The sequence below is a fragment of the Ochotona princeps genome, chromosome 11, assembly GCF_030435755.1.
Source record: "Ochotona princeps isolate mOchPri1 chromosome 11, mOchPri1.hap1, whole genome shotgun sequence".
Lineage (NCBI taxonomy): Eukaryota > Metazoa > Chordata > Mammalia > Lagomorpha > Ochotonidae > Ochotona > Ochotona princeps.
The window spans coordinates 57,794,167-57,820,700 of NC_080842.1; the positions used below are offsets into that span (position 1 = coordinate 57,794,167).

A 26,534-nucleotide genomic window follows, 5' to 3' on the forward strand; every position below is an offset into this window, starting at 1 on the left:
ATTTTGATAAATCCATGAATTTGAAAAAATTACTTTGAGCTACAAAGCTGGATGAAGAAGTTTGTTCTTCCAAAGCTTCTCCTTTGTAATCAGTTAATTTCATAACATTCCTTAACTAACCATCAATAGGAAATGGAGAATTAAAAGTGGCCCACTGAAAGTAAAGCAGCATGGAAAATACGTTTACACCCAGAATAACAAAGCACTCTGTAGTAATTACTTCCCATGACGCGACAGAGAAAATAAATACTACCCAGAAATAAGCAAGTTTGCAAGTCAAGACGAGTGAAAAGTTACAACAAAGAAAGATAAGGCCACAGTGAGCTCTGCCCTTGATCACAGATTTAAGGTGTGAGGCAGGGTTAATTGACAAGAGAGGAGCCAGTGACTGGAGCAGATCGGAAAAGGCTATATACATACACACAGATATTTACATATAGTATAATGCAGCCTGGGGGGATTAAAGGCTTTCTTTCAATAAGAGGAAACCGCAATAACATTGATTTAACCACCTCATGTGTTTTACAAAGGACTTTCCCCTTGAAAAGCAAGGACAAGGCAATTTAAGGATGTTTGGAACAGTATTTACAGTGGCATAGTCTCAGCACAGAGTATTGAAGACTGCAAAGCAGGGAAACAGGCTCCTTATATTTAAAAAGCCTAATGATGGAAACTTCTCAAAAGTGGCCCAGGACACCAGAAAGACACCAGGAACGCTGCAGGAACTCACAGTTTTGCACTCATAAGGTACTTGTGGCTCCTGTTTTATGGGACAGTAAAAGCTTACCACAATCTAGAGGTAGTTTTTACTCTAAGGATGATTGTATCTTTGCCTGTGTCCTCACACATTGCACACAGGGCTCCTGCACTCAGGTACTCCGATGAGTCTGCTGCAGTTGCTAAGAAGCTGAACAAAGGCATAACCAAAGTACAAGAATGGCAGCAACATCAGGCTGGCCAGACCAGCATCTGAGGCCAACACACAGCCCTGAACACTCAATCATGTCTTAACACATTTTTCTTTTTTTTTTCTTTCTGAGCAGAAGACATTTGTGGAGATGCCCAGTACCGGGGAGGAGACCAAAATAGGCATGGGGAGAAATGGAAACATAAGTTACATTTGCATTTTATAATCTTACAACGACCTGCTTCTAAAGTACTGTCATTCAGCTATTTTAGTTTATCACCTAATAAAAGCATCTTATGTGTAAAGATTATAATGATGGTTTGGCCTAGGCTACCAAACCAAAAAAAAAAAAAAAAAAAAAAAAGAGGCAAAGATAATAAAGCATGCTTTTGTTGAAATTTTCCACATTCTACCATAAGGGTGCCATTACCAATTGATAGCAAATAATTCTCATGATATATTTTCTTTTTTTTCCATTTGTCAACAAGGCAGAAAAAGACCTTGCTGAACGAAATCACTGGGAACATTCCATGTTCAAAATAAAATGTTTAACTTACACATAATACAAGTTATGTACAATATCGGGGCGGAGGAGGACCTGAACACGTTCTGGAACATACAGATGCACTCACGCACAGGGAAGGGGAGCCAACACTCCAAATACCGACATGTTCTGCGCCATTAACTCATTTTAGCCACATGGAATTCCACGCCAACGTTAGAACTTCTTGGATTACCACTATAAATACAATTTCTTTGTAAAAAAGGAAAACACAGAAGAACTCCCAGCAGTGTCTGAGGACAGAGACCAAGTTCACGTCCATTGCGCGTAGGCAGGCAAGGCAGAGGCATCTCTTTTTTAAAGCTTTTGCACAGACTTCATTTAATCTTTAAAAAAAACAAACAAACAAATGCAGACTTTTGAAGATGTGACTTGCTGAAATTTAAACAATTTCAACTCACGGAAAGTCATTAAGACGTCAGCATAAAAAAGAAAAAAAAAAGTTCCAGCCTTGGACCAAAGCAACCTGGAATAGGGCAACTGGATGAAACCAGTGCGGTCGGGCTTGGAACCTGGCTGTACTTCAGAGCAAAGCTCCAAAGGGCAGGGAGGGAGAAGAGCCTATTTGGTAACAAGGTGTACTATATACTGCGATATAAAAAAGGTATGGTGAAAAGGTACCTTTTACTAAAGCTTATACAAGTTCCTTGGTCCGTCAAAACTATGTTAGATTTGTGCCTTCTAGTTTGCTTAACCTTTATTCCAGCCACATATCTATTTCTTGCCCATTTAAACAAAACCGACCAAACAACAGAAAAACAACAAAGACCAAAAAATAAAAACAAAAACAAAACAAAACAAAAAACAGCTGAAAATTCAATTCCAATGCTTTGTACATTTAGCTGTTGTTTTTGTTTTACGGTGGCTTCTGTGTTTCCAATCAGCACTTGCAAGTAACAGGCAGGGGCTTTCTATAGTATCACCTGGTATGAAAAGTTTTCCCAAGAAACCACAGAGATTGTTCATTTTTTTTTCTTCTCTTTCCTTTTTCTGTCAACTTTCTGCCACACTCCAGTCAGTTTAGGTCCCAGCAAAAAGACGGTGGTTAGGACAGCACCGTGGCTGCAGATGACGCTGTGACGCTGGATGAATTTGTACTGGCGTTTGTGTAACTGCCCTCGCTGTTTGTGCTGGGCTCGCTGGGGGGCACTTGGCTGGAGTTGGCTCGAAGGATGGCTCCCGCGGCGCTGCAGTGTGGCCGGGGCCCTGGTTCGGGGGTGTAGGTAAAGGTAAGGCTGGTGGAATAAATGATTCCATCATTACGGACCAAAGTTACTGGAACTTGGACTGGCTGCCGGACCCACCTCCAACCTTCTCGGAATGCAGAAATGTCTGGGACAACACAGAGCATGCTCTCTCCACACCTGAGAAGGAAAAAGAAATCATGCACAAGCCACTTTCAGACAGCAAAGACATTTTAGAAATGATACTGATGTAATACAACCAATGCCAGGAAAGAACCCCAGTTCCCAGCATCCCTCCCCCGACGGAGGGCAGGACAAGTTGTACAAGTACCTGTACATTGTTTCAGCTTCCACATCCCCAAACCACACTCGTAAATTTGGAGTGAAATTCTGTCCTGTGAGTTCAAGCATCGCCACGTCCCCACCGCCATTCAGCTGCAATTCACACAAAAACCACGCCACTGAGAGAAAACTTCATTTGTCATTAATGTACAGCAACCACGTCCTCATGCAACTTTCAGTTCATCTGTGAAAGCTTGTGAAGGATTACAGCTGAGAAATGTTTCTTTCAGTAACATTATTACAAAGTTAGCTAGAAACGCTTCATGGCAAAACGTTCATTTACATTTGCATTGTCTTGAATGCCAGTTCCTTCCCTCCTATTTTGTTTTTTATAACTGATGTATAACAAAAATTCTGTATCACAGGATTTGGAGGAAAAATCAGAATTACTATGAGATAAAATCCTGCTGGGTCACAGTGAAGAACGGTTGGTTGTGTGGAGCTAACAGCCAGCATGTGACTAAGTGGTCTTACCTGGAGACTTTCCACAACAGGCACAGGGGTGACAGGGGCAAGGACGGGGCCCATTCCCTCGTAAAAGGTGTACTCCGCCTTGTCTGTGCTAATGATTGTCCAGGAAGCTCCGTCATTGATCATTTCTTTATTTGGTTCTTTTGGACATGGAGTGGCCTTATGAGAAAAGAAAATTCGCAAACTGAGTTTTATGTTCATTGCAGTTTAACAGTCACAGACTAAGGCCAAGAAGGAGAGGACTTAGTAAAAATTCATAAACTTCCTAAAGCCTGATGCTTCGCTATTACAATAAATACAGAATGTTAATATGGAAAGTCCACAGACAGCAGTCTTGTTATGACACAAAGTATTTCAGAGACATATTAAACAGCTAACACTACCTTCTGGAGTAACATGAGTGTAATACTGTGGGAACAAGTTCATTAACAGAATATCAATATCTGTGACATAAGCAGATATATAACAGCCTTTAGGCTCCTCTACAAAACAAGAATGGGAACCCCTCACACTGACAGCAGCTAAGCAGGGAGCTGACTTCTGACCTGCAGTCCCAGGGACCCAGCTCTGCCGTCAGGGTGCGTGCGGCCACCCCTCTGGAATATGAGCTTCGCATGAAACCACAATCACTGTTCCATCACCTACCTGATCATAAAAGCCCTCAAAGAAACTGTTCTCAGATGAGGGTCAGGTTCACTTCCAAAGCTCATCAGGACGCCCTCAGGAGACCCAGTGTAAACCTGATCCAGGCTAAGCTCTCAGAAGTGTTCCAGGCACTCACACACAGTCTCAGTCCTCACTCAGTACTCAGCACACACACTGTCACAGGCCTTACTTGGTACTCTTAAGTCTATCTGGGATATTCAGAAGGGCTGTTTCCAAGATTTAGAACCTTAAAGCCATATATGAAAAACCCAACGCCAGCATCATACTGAATGGAGAAAAACTGGAACCCTTCCCACTGAGATCTGGAACAAGACAGGGATGTCCACTTTCTCCACTACTATTCAAGATAGTCCTAGAGGTACTTGCTAGACAAGAAAAAGAAATCAGAGGAATCCAAATGGGAAACGAAGAAGTCAAGCTCTCACTATATGCAGATGATATGATTCTTTATGTAGAAGAGCCAAGAGACTCAATACAGAGACTGCTAGAACTTGTACGAGAGTTTGGTAGAGTAGCAGGGTACAAAACTAATGAACAAAAATCAACAGCCATAGTGTATGCGAACAGCCCCAAGATGGAAAAAGATCTAACCAGCAAGATACCATTCAAAATAACAGAGAAAAGTATGAAATATCTGGGAATAAATCTAACCAAAAATGTAGGAGACCTATTTGAAGAAAACTACAAACTACTTAAAAAAGAAATTGAACAAGACCTCAAAAGATGGAGTAACATCTCATGCTCCTGGATAGGTAAAATCAATATCATTAAAATGTCTATACTGCCAAAAGCAATATATACATTCAACGCAATCCCAATCAAATTGCCCAAAACATTCTTCATGGAAGTGGAAACAATGATCCAAAGGTTCATCTGGAAACACAAAAAACCACGGATAGCTAGAACCATCCTGAAGAACAGGAAGTTAGCAGGCGGAATCACAGTTCTGGACCTCTGGACATACTATAGGGCAGTGATTATCAAAACAGCTTGGTACTGGCACAAAGATAGAGAGGAAGATCAATGGAGCAGAATAGAAACACCAGAAGGGAACCCAAACAGGTACAGCCAAATAGTCTTTGACAAAAAGACAAACGACAATCCAGGCAAATGGGAAGGTCTGTTCAATAAATGCTGTTGGGACAACTGGTTGATAGCCTGCAGAAACAAAAAAACAGATCCACATCTCTCACCATACACTAAGATCAGATCTAAATGGATAACAGATCTAAACCTACATCCAGAAACCTTCAAACTTTTGGAAGAAAATGTTGGAAACACACTGCAACACTTAGGGGTAGGCCCTCACTTTCTAAAAAAGTCTCCAAAAGCAGTAGAAATCGAGACCAAAATAAACAATTGGGACCTCATCAAACTAAGAAGCTTCTGTACAGCTAGAGAAACAATCAACAAAGTAAAAAGGCAATCCATAGAATGGGAGAAGATCTTCGCACACGACATAGGTGATAGAGGGCTAATCTCCAGAATATTCAAAGAGCTACAAAACAACCAAAATGTCAAAACAAACAAGCCACTCAAGAAATGGGCACGGGAAATGGGCAGACACTTCACAAAGGAACAAACCCAAATGGCAAATAAACATATGAAAAAATGCTCAAGTTCCCTGGCAATAAGGGAAATCCAAACTAAAACATCAATGAGGTACCACCTAACGCCAGTAAGACTGGCCCACATGAATAAAAGCACCAACAACACTTGTTGGCGAGGTTGCGGGGAAAAGGGATCCCTACTCCACTGCTGGTGGGGCTGCAGGCTGGTACAGCCTCTATGGAAATTAGTATGGAGAATATTCAAACAACTCAAAATCAACATACCGTATGATCCAGCAATAGCACTCCTAGGAATATATCCAGAACAATTGTTTTATGAGAAACCAACATGCACTCCTATGCTCATAGCAGCACAATCAGTAATTGCAAAAACATGGAAGCAGCCAAAATGCCCATCAGCAGAGGATTGGATAAGACAGCTATGGTTCATCTACTCCATGGAATACTACTCAGCTATTAAAAAAAAACAAAATGCAGTTCTTTGTGGCCAAATGGGCCAAACTGGAAACCATAATGCTAAGGGAAATGAGCCAATCCCAAAAGGTTAAATACCACATGTTTGCCTTAATTTAAGATGATATGATGTTATGTATAACATGTTATGTTTTGAATGTTATATGTTGTGTATAAACTAAAATTGAAATGTAAGTGAGGTGGTCACAGAAGGTGGCTAGGAACTCGCATTTACTTTTAACATATTGGTTACTCATTACTATGTCAATTAATTCCATAATGATGTAAATTTTTGCTGATGATATGTTGGAGCTTTCAATTGACTGGGATGATACTCTGCTGGCTCTGTCTTCAGACCAGAGAGGGTCTACCTAAGAAGCCGTTGAACTTGACTGGACAATAAGATGCTGGACTCTATGTTTGGCATACACTTGCAATGGGGGAATCTCAACTGAACTTGAGCTGTGGTTATGCAACAAGGTGGAGGAATCCACCATGGTGGGAGGGTTTGGGGAGGGGCGGGAGAACCCAAGTACCTATGAAACTGTGTCACATAATACAATGTAATTAATGAATTAAAAATAATAAATAATTAAAAAAAAAAAAAGATTTAGAACCTTGGCACTAGATGTCAACTATTCCCAGGAGAGCATTTCCCTCTCCGCTGAATTCTTCCAGGGGCAGGATGGCAAGGCCACCGGAGGACCCTACCCATGAAGGATCCTGAGACCCGAGAGTGAGATCTGAAGGGAGCTTTCACACACTCGGACGCTGCTCACCTGATCGCCTGTCCATCTGCAATTAAGACATACCTGAAATTGGATTATTCTTTCTTGAGAAAGGCACAAGTACATTCTTTCTGTATCCTTCAGGTAGAATGCGCATTTATGGAGTTGAGACACAGGATCATCTGCATCCAGCAAAGCCGTCTGCTTATCAACCTTCCTAATTATCTGTAATGTAACAACGAAAGAATAAAAGGTCATTACATGAGAGTTTTCCTTCTGCACAGTCAAGAGCACACAGTAAGTACGCATTATATGATGATACCTGACAGTATTCACACATCGGCAAACAACAAGGAGAAAGAGAAGAGTGCTTTCAGTTTGCAAGCAGGTTAGAATGTGCAAAGTACCCTCTCCCATGAATATCTCTAAGCTGCAGGGAGGCAGCTGTTCTTAGACCAGCACTTTCCAAATGCTGCTGTGCACACAGAACATCCGGGGCTCCCACGGGCTCCAGGCAGCCTGCCGTGTGCACTGAATACTGCTGCACATTGGGCCATGTCTTCAGTGCTAAGTTCTGACCTCTCCAATAACATGTAATGGCAAATGTTCCAACATCAAAAGTAAAAGGCCTAGCAGGTTACTGTTTTCCACTCCTTATGTATTTGAAAACTTAACTAAAATAATTTTACAGATTAGGAAAGGGATTCAAAGAGGTTAAGTCAAATTGCTTTAATGTCCCGGAGAGGTAGCTAAAGGACCAGGAAGCTGATCCCAGGAAGGTTGTCCACTCAGCCTGATTTTCCAACACATTCTACAATTCTGAATTCCAGAATCCTGGGCAGGTGCTGTAGCTTAGCAAGTTGAGCCATCACCCAGGATGTCTGTACTTCGTAATGAAGTGTCTGATTTGGAGTCCAGGCTACGTTCCTCGGACACAGCTTGATTCTAACAATGTTCACTGGAAACAGATCTAAATGCTTAGATTCCTGCCACCCACAGGGAATACGTGGACGGAGTTTCAGGATCCTGCCCCTGGCTATTGTGGCCATTTGGGGAGTGAACCAACAGGTACAAGCCCAGTATCAATAACTGAGTGGCCAGGGTTTAACTGACAGCTATTCTTTTGTCGTAATGTAACCCACTATTTAGCTGTTTCTTCGGGCCTAAGCTTTCATGGTGGCTGCCACATCTGCTGTCCAACCACGTGTTCTGTGTAACACTACACACAACCAACTTCACTAAAGTCTTCCCCTCAAGCCCCTTCAGCTGTTGGACACACTACTTGTCAATAGCTTCCATCAGGTGGTTCACTTCTGAAGATGCTGCACAGGCCCTGGTCTTGGTGTCCCCTGTGATGTCATGGCTGTGTTTGCTATCTTCCTCCATCCTGGGTACCAGGAGCAGACACGTACTCAGCAGCTCAGGAAGCTTCTTTCAGTATTCCAAACATATTTTTAGAGAACTACTCATGAAACTGGCTGCAGTTCTATCTTCTGCCAATTAATTGGCCTACATATTTTTGAGCAAATTCTTTCTGATAACTTTGAGAAGACTGCTTTTTAAAAACATCTCATGGGAAATATTCAGCTTCTCAGAGTCAAGCCCTTTTGAATGAAATCCAGATTCAAGTTCAGCTCCTCACAGCCACGAGGAAAGACCTGTGCACTCACACCTTCATGTTTTAATATTTATCTTGTATTCACCTCTTCATTTGTTTGGGTCCAGCACCCTCCCAAAATGTGGGCTTCATGATAAAGGAAATGTGCTTTGCTTATCCGTGCCTCTCCAACACTCAGATGCACCTAGCATGAAGAAGGTGATGCAAGAACCATCTTGCAGCCAAGGAATTCTTGGTGCCACAGTTCTTCACAGTAACCACCCATGTGAGGGTGAAACACAGCATGGTGTATCAATATTGTGAAATGTTACGATTTGAGTATTGCTATTTCAAGCATTTGAACTGCTTCAAAATCTTAAATTTTCTAAGCATCAAACTATTACAATGTTCAAAAAAGTTTGGGATTTTAGAGTAGTTCAGATTTCCAAATCAGAGGTTCAATGGATAGTCTATCCCAATGTCCTCATATCCGAAAACCTCTTGAACTCTGAAACAGTTCTGGCCAAGCACTTCAGATGAGGGATATTCAAACTGTATTGAGGCTTACTATGTGATTCATGCCTCACTTGGTGATTGTTTTCTTTAGCTCAACTACAGCTGTATAAAGTTCCCATCTTTAAAGTTGACGCTATTCACATTCACATGTTTATCTCTATCACCTCTCAGAATTACTACCCAGCCAGTGCTGTGGTGTGGCACGTTAACGCCACTGCCTGCAACACAGCACATGGGTGCCACTTGCAGTTCTCACTGCTCTACTTCCAGTCACACGTGCTTGGGCCTGTCACCCAACTGAGAGAGGCAGGTGGAACTTCGAACTCCTGGCTTTGGCCTGGTCCTGCCAGGGCCATTGTTGCCATCTGGGGAGTGAACCAGAGGATAGAAGATATCCAATTGTCCCATGCCATGCAAGTCTGGCTTTCAAGTAAACAAGTGAAACTTTTGTTTTAAAAAATAATTTTGTCAACCTATTAACAACATTAATTTTAAATTTTAAGAGGAAGACAATTCATTTTGAACAAGTATGGATTCTATAACAATCTGTGAGATTAACTGAACTCAAATATTCCAATTCAGTACCAAAGCCTTAAAGCTGTATTTATATTCAGTAAAATTTGAATTTTAGAGAAATAATTTATTTTTAAACATTAGATTCCTGGGGGCTGGCACTCTGGCATAGTGGGTAAAGCTGTCACTTATGGGGCCAGTTTAAGTCACAGCTGCTCTGCTTCCAATAAAGCATTACTGATAATGTGCCTTGGAAACAGTAGAGGATGGATTAGTGCTTGGCCTTTACCACAACACGGAACACCCAGAAGAAAGCCCTAGACCCAGAAGAAAGCCCTAGACCCAGAAGAAGCCCCTAGCTTCTGCCTTTAGCTGGCCAGCTCCACCTGCTGTAGTCATTTGGAGAGTGGATCAGCAGATGAAAGATTGTGTCTTCTCTCTCTGAAACTCTTTCTTACAAATAAACAGTTAAAACTTAAAAAAAAAATTATATAAGCCTAAAGTTTCCTAAACTTTTATAGTTCTCACACGTCTATACCATGTAAGAGTCATGAATTCTCTCTAGAGCTACTACTTGTGTGCCCCACGGTTTTTACACCAGCTGGTAATAATAAGCAGATTCACAGGTCATGGTTTTCATTTTTCATAATAGCTCTTGCTTTGATGATTTCTAATTACTAAGAAAAGGAAAAAAAGAAATTTGAGAAAAAAGGTAGCATGAATTCATTGTAATTGAAGCTGTACATATGAACTGTCAGAAAACATCAAGGGTTACTCCACCTGGCCCAGCCTCCTCTAAGTTGACCTTGTAAACTGCTGGTATATTATTTCCCATATTTCTGAGATTAAATGAGTATATCCTTTAAGAACAAGAAAATTTCTTATTCATACTCTTATGTGTACCTGCTACAGGTATAGCAAGTACTGGCTGAGTCATACCATGGGTTGCTCATCAGCTGGAGACCACATAGTGGGCAATGGTCACTAAGTGTGACAGGAGAGGAAGCAGAACAGTGACAGATCTCAGCTGGCCCAGCGCCTAGTCCTGACAGAGTTGATGAACACGTGAGGCCAACAGCTAACTGGTTTCCAGATAGTGGCTAGGTCGGCTTGTAGACTTTAAGGGAACCTTAAGAGACAGAGTTTGTTTGTTTTTTACTGGGACATTCAGCTCCCTGAAACCTGGGCTTTGGGAGTTAGTATGCCCAAGCTAGGCTCTCCAGTGAGGGGACATTCAAGAGGGTAGCTTTCAGAAAATCAGGGTTGAAAGCACCTTTTTAGAAAGGATATGAAAGGGAAAATGTACTATAAAAGGGAAGGGAAGTGACTAAAGAAGTGGTATAGACATCGAAGGTCCACCCAGGATCTTGAGGACACTATTCAGAATTTTTCAGTCTTGGCACTGCTAGAAGTCTACTTAGCAATATGTTGGTGATAATGCAACTTTTTCTAACATATCCTCAAAGTTAACATTTTATTGTATCATTTTTACAGTGACCGGCACATATTTTTCAGCATAAAGCTTGAACTAAAGAAAAAGCCATTTCAGGCGTGGCATTTGACATGAAATCCTAAGTAAATACAATGCAGTTAAGACTTGAGTCTCTATCCTACAGGGTTCACACGTGAGCTCTTGCCAACAGAAGCACACACCTCTGAAGCCAGCTTCTGTAGCACCAGTGTTTACTTGCACACACACACACCTGACACCAGGAGTAGAGCCACACACAAGAGGAATAAAGTAAGTACTGACTTGCTTGCCTTCTACTTTTTCACACTCTTCCTAACCATGACAGGAAAAGAAGGTGAAAAGGCAAAACAATAAAAACTAGGAAAATACATTCCTTTAGACAGTCATGGATCAATCCAGTCTCTGGTGAAACAGCTGCAGAAATAAAGGCCAATGAAACACTTCACCAGTTATAAACATGTAGAATGTTCTTCCACTTTCCCCTTTCAACTTGATTTTGACTCAGATTTACCAATCAATTCTCTTTCACCTTTAATATAAATAAATAAGGGAGGAAACTGGGGAAAAAGGTAAGATTGCAATAAATTTTCACTTTAACTTCTTAATCAAAAAAAAAAAAATTCCAAGCCTCCCTCAAAATAAGAAATAGCAATTTAATTATTTGTGAGAGTAAGTTAGCATATTCAGACAGACAAGCACAAAGGAAACTCCTAGTAACATGTATTTGCAACAGTAAGTTATTAAGAAAGTACTCACCCCCAGCTATAGGGAATGGCCCAGATTGTATTGTACCTAGGTAAGTGTTACACTGTTGGGAGAAAAGCAGCTAAGAGCTGCTGGGCATCCTGGGCCTGGTTAATGCCAAATTTGTGTTAACTAAACCAGAGTGCCAACATAGTCACCTCTTCTAATATTTTTTTAAATGTGTGGGGGACAGACATGAGCATACCAACCACAGGGTCTGGGCTACCTGCACACTGAGTGTAGAGCCCTGGGTAGGCAAGCAGGGACCCAGGTGGGCACAGCGCACTGCCAGAGGACCAGGCATTGTGGGCTGTGGATTGTTCAGGGAAAGGGTCTGAGATGTGTGAGAGGGAGGACAGCTGAGGGAGATGCGACAGGTGAGGAGTGACTTCTGGGGGGACTTCCACCAACATGGCTACTACACTTACAGGTAAATGAGAGGGGATGAGACTGGGTGGTTTAGAGGAGCAAAACTGGAGGCTCTTTTGGGGCCTCCCAAATACACCCACCTACATATGAGACCTGAGCTAGGATCGTTGGTAGTAACCACTGCCTACCAGCACACACAAAAGTCATGGCGGGGGACGTGCCTGGCAGGGCTCAACCAGAGTACCTGTCAATGAATGTTGGAGCATGGGGTGGACCATGTTATACTGGGTCATGACATTAGCCAGATCATGAGAGAACCAGGTCTAGGAGCAGATTTTGTTGGGGTTCATGTGCTCACCCCTATGGGACTGCCATTAGCTGGTTTGCTCAAGGGCTAGGGTGGTGACAGGCTTAGGCATGACCATGAAACTCAACACTCATGGGTACTGGGGTTGGGAACAGGCTGGGCTGGTCCAGACTGTAGCACCCACAGGCACAACCAAGAATCAGATGTGGGGTGGGCAGGGCTGCAACATCTACCAGGGCACACAAACGCCAAGGAAGACTGAGGGCAGACTGCAGGTAAAGGGGCTAGCACCCACTGGCATGTGCAGGACCTGAGTCTTGGAGTGGGACTGGTGGGGGAACTTGGGGAACTCTCCTGGTGGACCAATGTTCCCGCTGATGAGCATGTGAGTCAGGGCTGGGTATTAGTCTGGCCGGGCATGGCTGCTTTACTTCTTGGCAGGTGGGTTGGTGCTGGGACAGAGTGGGAGGAGGGAGGTTGCCAGGCAGGGCTAGGTTAAACCATAGCACATTGGCATGCACAGGAGACAGGATGGGGTGCAGACCATGCCAGCTTAGGCTAGGCTATCACACCTAATGGTCTGCATGAAACCCAGGGATGGAGGCAGACTGGGCAGGGTTAGGCTGCAGCACCCACCGGTGAAAGGTGGAACTGTGGGTGAGCCAGGTGAGGCCAGACTACAGCATCTGATGGCAAAGGCCAAGCTAGGTGATAGGTTACGCTGGGATGGATTTTGGCAACCACTGGTACACACAAGGTCTGTGGCTGGGAGCAAGCTTGGTTGGGGAGTTAAGGAGACACCAGTGTAGCGCTGAGGTTCCCACAAGTGATCATCAGAGTTGGAATGGGGGTGGCAATCTGGGCTGGACATGGACTGCAGCATTCCTTGGCATAGGTGTGGACTGGGTCTGAGGGATGCCAGACTGAACTAGGTCTCTGCTCCTGCTGAACCATGCAAGAGAGCTGGGTCTGTGGGTAGATTAGGCAGGGCCGGGCTGTAGCACGGAACAGTAAGAGCCAGAACAGGACATGGGCCAAGTCAGGCTGGGCCACGAACCCATCGGTGTGCGTGAGACCTGCCAGTGGAAGGTAAGCAGCCCAGACCAAACCAGGTTACAATACCAGCTGGCATACATGCAGGTCAGGTCATAACACCTACCGGCAGATCTGAGAATGGGTAAGATCCAGGATGAGGAGTGGGCCCAGTGAGGAAACCGTGGGTACCTCTGCTGGGCTGTAACTACCACTGGTGGGCATGAAAATCAGAGCAGGGGGTAGGTCTGGTTAGACAGGCAATGGCACCGCCAGCATGAGTGGACTGAATAGTGCGTTCAGTTGAGTTGAGCTAAGATCCAATGCCCTTTGATGTGTATAAGAGCTGAAGGGGTTGTGGAACAGATTGAATCAGTCTGCTGCACATACCAGCATGCACAGGAACCAAGGCTGGGGGCAGGCCTGGTGGGAGTTACAGGGAGTCACTCCAACTAAGCTGCAGTGTCTGCTGGTATGCCTGAGGGCTGAGTGTGTGGTGGGTCACACCATTATTAGTATGTGTATGAGATGGGGCGGGGGACAGAACTGACCACAGGTGACTGTAACCACCAGTGTGTGTAGGCTGATGTGGGTGATGGACAGAGCTAGACCCCGCTCTGGCTGACACGCACGGAATCAGATAGGGGTCATCTCCGGCAAGACTTCTTTTAGGACACTCCCTTCCCCCACTGCCAACTGGATCACTAAACTCAGAACTCCAACCACAGTGAAAAATCACGGGATCTGTGGTTAGACCATGAAGCGCTTGTGTTAGAATTGGGTCCCTATGGTTATTGAGGCCTGGGCAGTGAACGCCATGCCCAAATGTTCATGGGGGACATGACAACCAGTCCACTGAGGCCTACAGAAGACATCTAGTACCATGGAGGGCAGAATAAATTGGACAGCTCTCCTGGACAAGTAACTGGGCATAAGATGGATTATGTCAGCCAATGGGCCTTAGAAGGATTTCCTCAGTCTTGGAGTAGTAAAATCAATAGCATCTCAGAATTACCCAAACCACCTAAGCAATATCCTTAAAACATGCTCCATGTCAGAAACCCTGGGATGACATCGGGTGGCCATCCCCCATTCCTGGGTACTGATGTTGTTGGGTTGCTGGGAACAGCCCTCCCCCTTCACACCACTCTCCACAGATACCAGAAAAAAAAGAGATTGGAGGCAGTTGTCTCATCTACTTTCCCCCATTCCTCAACTCTCTCCATTCTAACTGGTGGTCCATAAGGGCATACATTCCTCTCAACTATGTCAACTATGTAAAAAATCATAAAAAATAAAATTATCATTAAAAAATAAATAACAATTTTTAAAAAAGAAAGTACTAAAACAAATGGCTGATTACCTTAAAGCAGTTCCAAAATAAGGTAGGGTACTCTTGCTAATCACAGATAACATAGATTATTAATATAAGTTTTTAAATTAAAAATCCTGAAAATGAGATGTATCTTTCCATTCCAATGTCACCAGCTCCCTGTTCTAAGAATCAATTATTCCACATTTCGCTAAAGCAGAAGAAGAGCCATACCAATCTTGGGAGTGCCATGCCAGTCACAGAACACACGAGTTTGACCGTTTGTCCATAATGGATGTAGCCATCTCGGACAGTGAATTCCTCCCCTTCTGATTCATCATCATCCACTGTGGTGGGTGGACAAAGAGATCAACTTATTATTTATAGAATTCATTACTGTTTAGGAAAATAACAAAGGTTAATACAACCCTATATTTTATTATCAAAAAGGTTTAACAACTTCACAGTAAAAATACTATGTGCACATATACTCACAGAGATGAATGTAAAATGCTCCCCACTGCTGGGAACTGGCGTGGAAGTTGCCTCCTTCTACATGCAAGTATCTGGTACTGACCGTCTGGGACCGAAGGCGATTAAACAGAGCCACCTTTGTTCCTGAGGCAATGCACACTGCAAAGAAACACAGCTCCTGTGGACAAGCTCGGGCCAGGCGGCCAGCAAAGGGGCTCTTCCATTGGCCAAGTGACACTTGTTCTTCACCATGATTTAACAATCAACAGACCCCGACAACTAACAACTTAAAGTTCCCAGGAAGTTCAGATGCTATCAGAAAGACAGAAGGACACAGATCTATCCGTGAGTCATTCTGAAATGACAGTTGAACAGGATGCTCAATGTAGTACTGATCACTGGCAGGGAAATCACTTCAAAAATATTAAATAACTGATAAGAGGAATTTGCCTAAATAAATTCTAAAAGTGCACACCCACTTAAATGATGTGTCTCCAAATGCACGGATAAGAACTATTTCCCTGGGATTTCATCAAAACATTTCATGAACCTTGGTTCTAGTTGGCAAAGATGTATAGTGTTACATGTGACTACATGTAACTTTCACTGAATCCTATAGAATATGTGGGTACAGAAGAGCACAAAAGTATTTGGTGGCAACTGTGTCCACATACTATGGTTTTACTTTTTCTTTTACGTAAACACCAAGCATTGTATACACGAATTTTGGGGAAAAGAGGCAGACAGGGAAAAAAAACCTTAAATTGAAATAGTTCTCTGCCATTAAGAACCACACAAGAATTTGGGGTGGGCATTTCACATGGCAGCTAAAATGCCACTCGGGGGGCCCCACAGCCCACATCAGCCTGCCCAAGTTTTGGTTCTGGCTCTGCTTCCAGGTCTAGCATTCCACTAGCGTAAATCCCGCGAGGCAGCAGTGCCAGTTGAGATGGTTAGCTTCTTTCTACCCAAATGGCAAACACTAGACAAGAGTGCCAGCCAGGTTCCAAGCTTCAGCACTGCCAGGCTCGACTGCTGTCAGCATTTGTAGAGGGAACCAGAGGAATAAAGATCAAAAACAAAAACCCTGAATTAACAGAAAACAACAACAACAACAACAACAACAACAAACAAGTTCAAGGGCTTGGGCCCCTGCTACCCACACAGCAGAACAGGCTGGGGTTCCTACAGATCTGGTCTGGCCCAGCACTAAGTAAGTCTTGCAGGCATTGAAAAATGAGTCAGCAGAGAGATGATCTCTCTCCGTCTTTCAAGTAGATGAAAATAAATTTTTTAAAGTTTTTATTCAGGATCTTAGGCTGGTCTTGTAAAACCCTCTTGGTACAGAGCTTTCTAGGTGGTACTTTCTACATTCTGAGTACAGGAATTCGTTGTGGAATGGAAACTGGCTTGGAGACTGCTTGACTGTTAACATCAAGGACTCAAGATATCTCATGCCGATCAACATCCCCCGCCACATCCAATCACTATACTGAAGTGGCTCTAATGAAGTTACTGTCCATTTTCAATTTTTAAAATGTCACATACACACAAAACCAATAATGGATGAACTAGCTATTTAAAAAAATTATTAATTCACACAAGCTTGTCCTAGAACTTCATGGTGGGAGATGGGAACAAGAAAGGAACCCCAGCTCTACATACAGTCTGCATTTTTCAGTGACTGCTTCTTTTTGGAAGGCTTGGAGATGACTTTTATCCGCTTGCTGAGGAACACACCAATGTCATCACTGTTGCCATAGAACATCTTTACAGATAACATGAAGTGTTTTCTCTTGTCGGAATCAGATATGTACAAGGTTTTAGCTGTGCAATAGCTCTGAGAAAGAAAAGAAACATTTTCACTGCATCAACACCTTGCCAGATAAATACTTAACAACTCACAAGGACCTTGACAGTGTCTAAATGAAATAATTCCACTGGATAATCAATAAAAGCAACAGCAAAATCACCAACTGTAAAAATGACTGAAACTGATCTCTGAAAAGAAAGTACAAAATATTAAGTATCAAGTCTATGAAATACAAATACTGTGATCCATTTGACCTCTTGAAAATCAGTTTTGAAAGTTTTTTTCTTGTTTTATAGTACTGCATAATTATCACTATAATTTGGGCAAAAAAAGTCAAACAAAAGAATTCAAACAGAAGTACATTAAAAAGATTTAACAATGGTGCTTCTAAATGTTCTATATTTGCTTTTCTTTACATAGCTAAGCGCTGGAGTAACCTCTTAAAAAAACTAAGAAAGAAGGCTACATTAACTGGGTTTAGGGTTTCGCCATGTATACATTCCAGACCTATTTCCGCTGTGCCCACTAGGACCATACATACATTATCACAAACAGAAGTGCATTTCAAAAAACAGTCAAGGCGCTAAATCAGCTAACCAGAATATAAAATCTGGTAATTAAAAGTATTGTATTGAAAGCCAACACACCAACCAGACAGCAGGCACTCGTATACTTCTAATACCACTGCCACTACTCCAACAATACGTAACGACTTTAAATCTCTTTCTCTGAATTCCTGAACATCCGAAAGAGCCTAAATCACTGATCTGGCTTTCCAGGTATGATAGATGAAGCTCCAATACAGCAAGTATCAAGAACATTTTTAAAAGATCAAAGTTGGGCTTTAAAGCTAGGCTAACCAAGTTTTTACAGCTACATCGTCTTTGTATGCCTTTTAAAAGGCAGAGCAAATGTCACTCATTTAAGAAATGATTAACAAGTTCTATTTTATCTTGAAAATTTATTCACAGGCAGCACTCATGGTAGACAAAATACTGCTAATAATTAATTTCATTTCCCAATGACAAAGTGACCGTCGTATAAAGAAAATTTAAGTAACATGGATATGCTATACTCAGTTAAATTTTCATAGATTTAGTAAAGTTTTGAGAGACTTTGCTCTACAGAAGACAAATCAGCATATAGCTAAGGAGAAAAACAGAGCAGTACTTGGCAGTCAAACAGCTCCATTCACTCAAGACTTCCCAAGCATTCAAGAGTCAACGGCTTTCTGGGAAGACTGTGTCTAAAGGTCCACTCTACTTTTATAATGAGTAACATCACGAAGTCATGAACTGCTCTGTGCCCTATAATGATATGATCAAAACGGGATTCTGTATACTAAAGCAGACATCACAGGGAGCAAAAGCAAAATGTGTGTCTAAATGCGAAGAACTACACTTGAAAGTTGAAAAAGGTTGAGATCACTTTAATTTTAGTATCACTAAATATGAATATGACTTATATCGGGAAAGAGAAAATAATGAAATCTAACAGTAAGTTCTACCAGCAAACACAAGAATAAACAAACTAGCAGAAAAGGTTGGATTATAAAACTTACAGGGATTTCATTTTGTTCAATGCACCTTCCTCCCCATCCCCCAGGGTTGTGGTGCATCAGGTTAAGCTGCCGCTTACACCACCAGCATCCCTCGGCCAGTGTTGGCCTGGGCCGGACCGAGCTGCTCCTGCCCACTGGGAAGCCAACATATGAATGCAAGCTCTCTCTACGTCAATCTCTCTACTGCTCTGCCTTTCAAGTTAGTTAAATAACAATGGAAGGTATCCAAATTACAGTATGCAATGTTTTATATTTTTAAAAATTTACTTGTTTTACTTCCCCTTTTTTTTTCTCAAAATGCTTTTCTAGGATCTGAAATTCTAGATTTAGAATTTTAGATTTAGTTTCATACTTACGAATGCTAGCCCGCTTATATTTAACGCGTTTCATTGCTTCAGCCTCTGCCACATGTTTCTCATCCGAAACACTACTGCTCCTCGCATCTTCAGATGTGCCCTCTGACCCACCTCTCCATGAGCTCCCAGTTCTGTTTGGCTAGGACTACTTGACATTGTTTCCCATGCCACTGTGGTTTATTCTGGTATTATTTTCTTGGTGATTTTCTCTCTCTCTCTCTCTCTCTCTCTCTTTTTTTGGGGGCTTGTGGGTTTGATCTCCACTAGCAGGGTTTTTTTAATTAATTAAGTTATTTATGTAGTTTATTATTTTATGATACAGTTCCATGGGCTCTGGGATTCCCTCTCCGCCTTGATGTATTTACTTTTATTTGATAGGCAGATTTAGAGAGAGGCGAGACAGCGACACATTCTATCACTGGATCACTCCCCAAAAGCAACAGCCACCTTTGAGTCAATCTGAAACCAGGAGGCAGGAAGTTCTTCCAGATCTACTTCAGGCCATCCTCCATTGCTTTCCCAAGCCATACACAGGTAACTGGCTGGGAATGGAGCAGCAGGACTCAAATCAGCATCAACATGAGATGCTGGCAATGCAGATGGCGGATTACCTTGTTACAACAACACCGTGTGGACCCCAACAGCGCGTAGCTTTTTTTTTTAATGTACAGAAATTATGCCATAGATTAACCTTAAGGCAATTAATACCAAAAAGAAAAAAATTATAGGAACATAAGCTAGAAATGACTCAAATTTCATTAAGAAAAAGAGAAGGGTCCTGGCATGGTAGCCGAATGGCTAAAGTCCTTGCCTTGCATGTGCCAGATCCCGTACGGAATCCAGTCCTTCATGTGGGTGCCGGTTCATATCCTGGGCTGCTCCACTTCCCTTTCAGCTCCCTGCTTGTGACCTGGGAGGGCAGTGGAGGACAGCCCAAAGCCTTGGGACCCTGCACCTGCCTGGGAGACCCAGAAGAAGCTCCTGGCTTCAGATTGGCTCAGCTTAGCCATTGTGGTCACTTGGGGAGTGAACCAGCAGATGGAAGATCTTTATCTCTGTCTCTCCTTGTCTCTGTAAATCTGACTTTCCAAAAGTGAATAAATCTTAAAAAAAAAAAAGAGAAAAAAATCTTACTAACCCTTAGAAAATATTAAGGCCTCAAAAAAAAAAATCACAAAACCCAAGCATATAAAAACCAAAATGCACTTTCTTTACCATACTAAAATGCTGAATTAGCTGATGGCACTTTAGACAGAAGACAGCATATAATTAAACTGCAAGCAGCACTAACATAAAGACAAATCTTTGAAGACAAGATCTTCACATGACACAAATATCTTCCTGAAATAACAAACCTAACTGCAAAAAATAATATTGTAGAAATATTTGGATTATAGAAACAACAGAGTTTTAGTATTAAAAGTACAAAAAATAGCAGTATGCTAATGAAGGAAGTAATTCTTACTGTAGGGTTTACCTAGATGTAACTATGAAGAAAAAAATAAGGAAAAATATTTAATGAAGACATTAAAAGAACTTTCATATCCAAAATATTACCATCATATGAGGCTACATTCATAAAAAAACAATGGATGGATTAAAAAGATTTTTTTTTGGCCGAAATTATCTTTAAGTTCTTCAAAAACAAACCAAAATGCCTTCATACAAATTACTCGAGTATAAGCCCTTTAAAAGTTAAATGTTCTAAGTAAAGCAAAATCAATAAAAATTTTCAACAATGACTAATTAAATTACGTGTTCCATAAATCAGACTGCTGGAAAAAAAATGTCCTTACACTAGCACAGTGTGAAGTGAGGCAGCTAGGAGCAAAGGGCTCCATGGGCCACACGGCACACACTGCCCAGGACAACCCATACCACATCCCTTCAGTTTGCTTGAGCAGACTCACTTTTGATCCTTTTTTTTTAAGGTTTACTTATTTATTTGAAAGTAGTCACAGAGCGAGAGAAGAGTCAGATATTGTCAATGTGCCGATTGACCCCTCAAATGGCCACAATAGGGTTGGGCCAAGCCACAGCCAAGAGCCAGGAACGTGAACCAGGTCTCCCAAGGGGCTGGCAGGAGCCCAGGTATCTTTTGCTGCTCTCCCAGGTGCACCTGCCGGAAACTGGGTCACATGTGGAGCAGCCAGTACTCAAACTGATGCCCAACTGGGATGTGGGTGACACAGGTGGTGTCTTAGCCAGCTGTGCCACAGCTGTTTCCCTGTTCTCTGATTCTTAAACTCTGTGCACAGGATTAGAATACCTCTACCAAGTCTCAACCAGTCTTTCTCTAATAGCATTTTCTCATTAAAATCAAAAATTATGGATTAGTGATATTGTACTTCCTGACATTGTACTGCCCCGTTACTAAATGTTTAAAGTATGACCTAAATGCTCAAGAACTCAAGTGTTCTCTTCCCCTTCTGAGTTCCTCTGCCTTGGGGAAAGAGTACAGAGGTGGGAGACCGCAGTACCTGCCTGCCGCGGCAGCCGCAAGGGAACAGAATTTGTACATGCACTGCTCGGCCGTGGCCCAGGGCAAGGCAGCAGTGAGATGACCACTGCTCGACAGTTTGGTAAACTAAAACTGCGCGGGCTGTGGTTGCTTGCAGCTAGCAATGAAGTCTGATCAGAACACACATACAGCAGTGGCTAGAAGCCCTGCTGTCACTTCCCGTGCTATCTACCCATTCACAGGCTGAATATCTAGACTTGCAGCTTACAGGGCTAAGCCTCCGAGACTTCCATTTAACAGGAAGATGAGGAAACAAAACATCCAAGAACAGCCTTACCACTAAAACCATTCTTCATTTTAGCTCAGGATCACAATTCAGAAGTGGTTTGTTGTTCTAGCTCCCTTTTTTAAAAAAAAGATTTATTTATTTTTATTGGAAAAATCAGATATACAGAGAGAAGGAGAGACAGAGAGGAAGATTTTCCGTCCAATGATTCACTCCCCAAATGGCCACAATGGCTGGAGCTGCACCAATCTGAAGTCAAGAGCCAGGAGCTCTTCTGGGTCTCCCATGCGGGTACAGGGTCCCAAGGCTATGGGCCGTCCTCCACTGCTTTTCCAGGCCACAAGCAGGGAGCTGGATGGGAAGCAGGGGTGCCGGGATATGAACTGGTGCCCATAGGGGATCCTAATGTGTGCAAGATGAGAAATTTAGCTGCTAGGCTACAGTGCCAGAGCCTGTTCTAGTTCCTTTTAAGATAAAACAATTTTCATTTTTTAAAAAAATCTTCATTTTAGTAAGTTATTATCCCAAAACTAATTTAAAATCCATAGTACAGTTCTGCCCCACAATGACAGTAAGTAAATCCTAATCCTGGCCAATGGATTCGCATCACTCATCTAAGATTCAGCGCAACAAGGCAGAGCAGAATATGACTAAGTGCTGTGTTTGAGCGATTACACAGAAGATGGTGATTAGCCTAAGTGTATTATCGGCTTTCAACAGCAATCTGACTTCCAGTCTGTCAGAGCTGCTGGCATGATGAGGAAGTCTATGGCAGCCACCTGCACAGGTCACCAGCCCGAGTTCCAGTAGTGACCAGGTCACGGCTACTGAGAATCATCAATACAGTCTTACTACAAGTCATAAAAACAACAACTACAACAGCAAAAGCAAACCACCACAAACAATATGGAAGCACATCCTGGCACCACCTTGCCCTCACAAGCACTGGCAGGCTCGCCTTACCTTTCCTTCCAAGTTCAGCTGCTGCATTTCTTGGTCACTATTTCCTATTCCAATAAATGCACAAGGTTGAGACTCTTGTTCAGAACAACCATCGCGTTCCATTTGCTCTTTTTTTTTCTTCCATCCACTGCCCATAAGATACACACATGGAGGAGGGCAAAAAAACCTAAAGATTGGGACAGAGTGGGGAAATACGACAAAACACAAAGAAGTTTAGTTCAAGAAACCCTCTCCTTCTCTTGACCACTAAATATGAAGCACATACTGAAGCCCAGTGAGTTAGTGTCTTTATAATGTAAGCAATCATGTCCACAGAGAAATCAAAACATCACAAAGACTGCATTTATTTAATGAAACACTGGAGTTACACATCCAGACTAGACACGTTTTTACAACAGGATCTCCTCTGTAATTGTCACAAAGTTCACCATTCTGAACTACTGGAGTTCCAAGAAATGCAATGTTCACCACAGAGTCTGCAATTACTAAGTAAGGTCTGCTTAAAATGAAAATTATTAATTAATGGCATCACTACTGTGGATACTACATTTAACTTTACTTGGCAATTCATGTAGAAAATAGCTTTGTAGCAGTACTCCAAGTAGAAAATTTTAAACATTAGCATAAATCTCAGAGTCAAAAGCGAGCTAAACAGGATAACAAGCTCTGTGAGAGTACTACTGTCTTTTCTACGTCTTAGGCCCTGAATCCCTGGTGCGCAGCACAAGACACAAATATGTGAACTATTTTATTGTATTTTTAGAATTACTATCTGAAAATCCCAATAAATACAGTATCCAGAAAATAAAACCTGGAGTATAAAAGGAGGCTTATACCCAAGACATAGTTCATTCCTTTCTTAAAACAAACAATAGTCATGATAATATCCACTTTTTGTATAGCTGTCTATATAGGAAATTATTTCTTAATTCTACAGTAAGAAAGTAAGCACTCAATTGCAGTGATTATCAGTTGCTGGTGCATGCCTCTAACAATAGGAAAAACAATTTAGAGAGACAAATCCACCAGTATATACCCAAACACACATTGCTGAAATGCAAGCATGTGGACCCAGTGTGGGTCACTTCCTCCAATTGTTCAATGGACACATGAAGTCAAATGGTAGATGTAATTCTGAGCTTATTATCTTGGCCATAATCCATGCCTATTTCAACCCCGTGGGTCACTGTTGATGGACTAAAAGGAGATTGTTCATGTGTATATGTGGATGTGTGCACACAGAAGCACACCTGCTAAGCCACAGCCACATGGCTATCTCGAGCAGATGTACTCTGCAGAGCGAAGAAGCACATGGCTCACAGGCAGGAAGGACAACAGCCAATAGGGCAGCGACAGTAACAGCAGTTGCAGGAATAGAGAGTCAACAGGAGTTAGAACCCGAGGAACATACAACTAGGAAAGGTGAGCCCTGGGGACCAAGCTGAACGAAGAAAGTCCCTGTAGTGCTCCCAGGTCTGTCTAAAGCAACAGCAAAGCATCAGAGCTGCCTTCATGCCCACACACTTCTGCAGAGGCCATGGATATAAAAGTCACAGCCAAGGTAGTGGGCCCTGCTCCAGGTCCCTCCACATTTGGAGGGATGCCTAGATTAGCTGGGCTTGTTTTGGAGCTGATTCAGTTCAAGTCTAGCTTGTGGCACTGGGAGATGTCCAACACTTCTGATGGCACAGACTCAACTACCTAGCTTGGCACACTTTCAGCAAGTTGTGACGGCCATTCATTTTAGAAACATGTCTCCTGTTAGTATTTTATTGAACACTGATATAAGTCAATGATCTGCCAGCTATCAAATCCAAAGAGTGATGCTGTGGTGTTGCATAATAAATGCAGTAGTCCGAGCTCAATGGTTTTCATAAAAGACACTGTTATGGTGTCATACAGAGTGTTAAGATGGTAACAATGTGTGAGGGGCTGGTTTTGCAGGTGTGCTGTGACAGGTTGGTTAGAAATCCACTACTCAGAGCACTGACCAGAGTTTTCCCTTGAAAGTGGTATCTAACTATGCAGTAAACCTAACAAATGAAGACTTCTGACCTGCCTCGGAAAGAGCCCTGGGCTTTGATAGCAACTCCACAACCACTTAAAAAGACCAGCGATGCAAGAAGCCAGCCAGCCCGATACAATGCAAGCTCTGGGATTGTTCCCGTAGCTGATGAGACACACATATCTAGGATTCTAATATTGCTACACCATCCCCTAAAAAAAGTGAATCAAACTTTCACCTCCTCAGATGACAATAACAATAATAAAATACAAGATAAAAAAAGGGAAAGAATACAGACAAAAGCAAATTAAATGGAGTGTTACTAGCCATAAAAGCCCATCTAATTAACAGAAGAAATATCTGAATGTATTCTTATAATGGCTACTTAAAATTAATGACTTTTTGAAACTGGACAGTTGACCAACATGCATCAAACACTCATTAAATGCTGAACCAGTAGGTGATTAGCTTACAGAGCTTGACATCTGTTGTGAAAAAATCTCTAAGTAAACAATGTTCCCTTTCATTATCTCGGCAAGTCTAAGCAATTACGACAACCAATGTATTTTTCTGCCACTTGGTGGCGACATTCACACATTTAAGATTTTATTCATTTGAGAGTTGAAACAATCAGTCTTTATTCTCAAAGAACCCAACAACTTTTTCCTCCTATCTTCAGATGAGGTCTAGAAAAAGCCCTTAAAAATTGGAAGGTGGTTTTTTATTCAGTCCAATATATAAAATAAGAGAAAAGCCAGGCTCGTGCTAAATTAAGTTGTCTGATTACTTTGGCAGAACTGTTAACAAATTCAAGACCTTTTTTGTACACCAGTTATTTCAATTAACACAATTCTCAGAATGACTTTAGCACCACTGTCTCACTAAATGGCTTTACTGTTAATTGTCTCAGTAACATCACTACTGCTACTGTTTAATTCCTTCCCTCAAGATAAAGTTCAATGTTATGTCAAATGGTTAACATTTCCTCCTTCTAAAAGAACAGTTTTTAAAAGAATCGTTTTAGAAGTTTCCCCCACACATACACCCAAGAAGATTTTCTTTAATGAAAATTTACAACTAATCATTAATCTTAATGGCATACTAATGATGGCACGAAAGCTTATATCAAAAACAACTGAAAAATCTCCCACAATCACGTATTTTTAGCACCATTCACTGGAGTCACCGCCAAGAGGACCAACTGTGGCTGTGTCCCCAGGTCACCTCAGCCTTTGTGCTTTAGCCTGCCCTTCCAAAAGGCTGGCACCGAGATGCCAGGAAGCAGGCAGACCCTCCTCCCACCGCACGGGGCCTGCCGACAGCCAGGCCAGGAGCAGCCTCGCCAGGGCTCGCCATGCACCCAGGGTCAGTTTAACACTGGCAGGCCCTCACTGCCACCACCTATTTAACACCAAATTAATGTAACATTAATTGTAAAATACACTGTAAATATTTTAATTGCTTACACATAAATTGTAAATATATTCTAAATTATTTCTACATAAATTGTAAATATATTGTAAATAACTGTAAAATATACCAATTCAGTTTGGACATTTTTAAGAGTTCATAGAAGGTAAGCCTTTTCATCATTTTTTAAAGTCTTTAAAAAATTACATTCTTTGCCTTTTTTTTAAAACTTGGGTCAAGATAGCATTAACAAGAAAACTCTAAGCACCATTAAGAAAAACTAATCATAAAGCCTATAAATGCACCAAAAAGATAAAATCTGTAAGACACTACGCGAAATAATTACTAAAAAGCCACTTTGTTGAAATTTCATTTTTGCCGACTGCTTTGCTGCACAGCACATTTCCATGTGCCCACACTGCATGCTCTGGAGGGACAAGCCCCCGCTCTTCTGTTCTCA

General features: G+C 42.0%; 1 protein-coding gene across 6 annotated transcripts in view; it reads right to left on the reverse strand.

The window, feature by feature from the left end:
• Positions 1 to 644: 644 nt before the first annotated feature.
• RBPJ (recombination signal binding protein for immunoglobulin kappa J region) overlaps positions 645 to 26,534 on the reverse strand; it is an 85,568-nt gene continuing 59,678 nt past the window's right edge. For all 6 annotated transcript variants that reach the window (XM_004579164.4, XM_058670246.1, XM_004579165.3 and 3 more), the window contains 8 exons: positions 22,660 to 22,825; positions 16,885 to 17,059; positions 15,241 to 15,378; positions 14,980 to 15,092; positions 6,969 to 7,109; positions 3,470 to 3,625; positions 2,985 to 3,088; positions 645 to 2,833 (listed from right to left, as the gene is read on the reverse strand). In XM_004579164.4, coding sequence (XP_004579221.1) covers positions 2,515 to 2,833; positions 2,985 to 3,088; positions 3,470 to 3,625; positions 6,969 to 7,109; positions 14,980 to 15,092; positions 15,241 to 15,378; positions 16,885 to 17,059; positions 22,660 to 22,825 — 1,312 coding nt within the window. In that variant the 3' untranslated portion in view covers positions 645 to 2,514. The remainder of the gene's footprint in view (positions 2,834 to 2,984; positions 3,089 to 3,469; positions 3,626 to 6,968; positions 7,110 to 14,979; positions 15,093 to 15,240; positions 15,379 to 16,884; positions 17,060 to 22,659; positions 22,826 to 26,534) is intronic.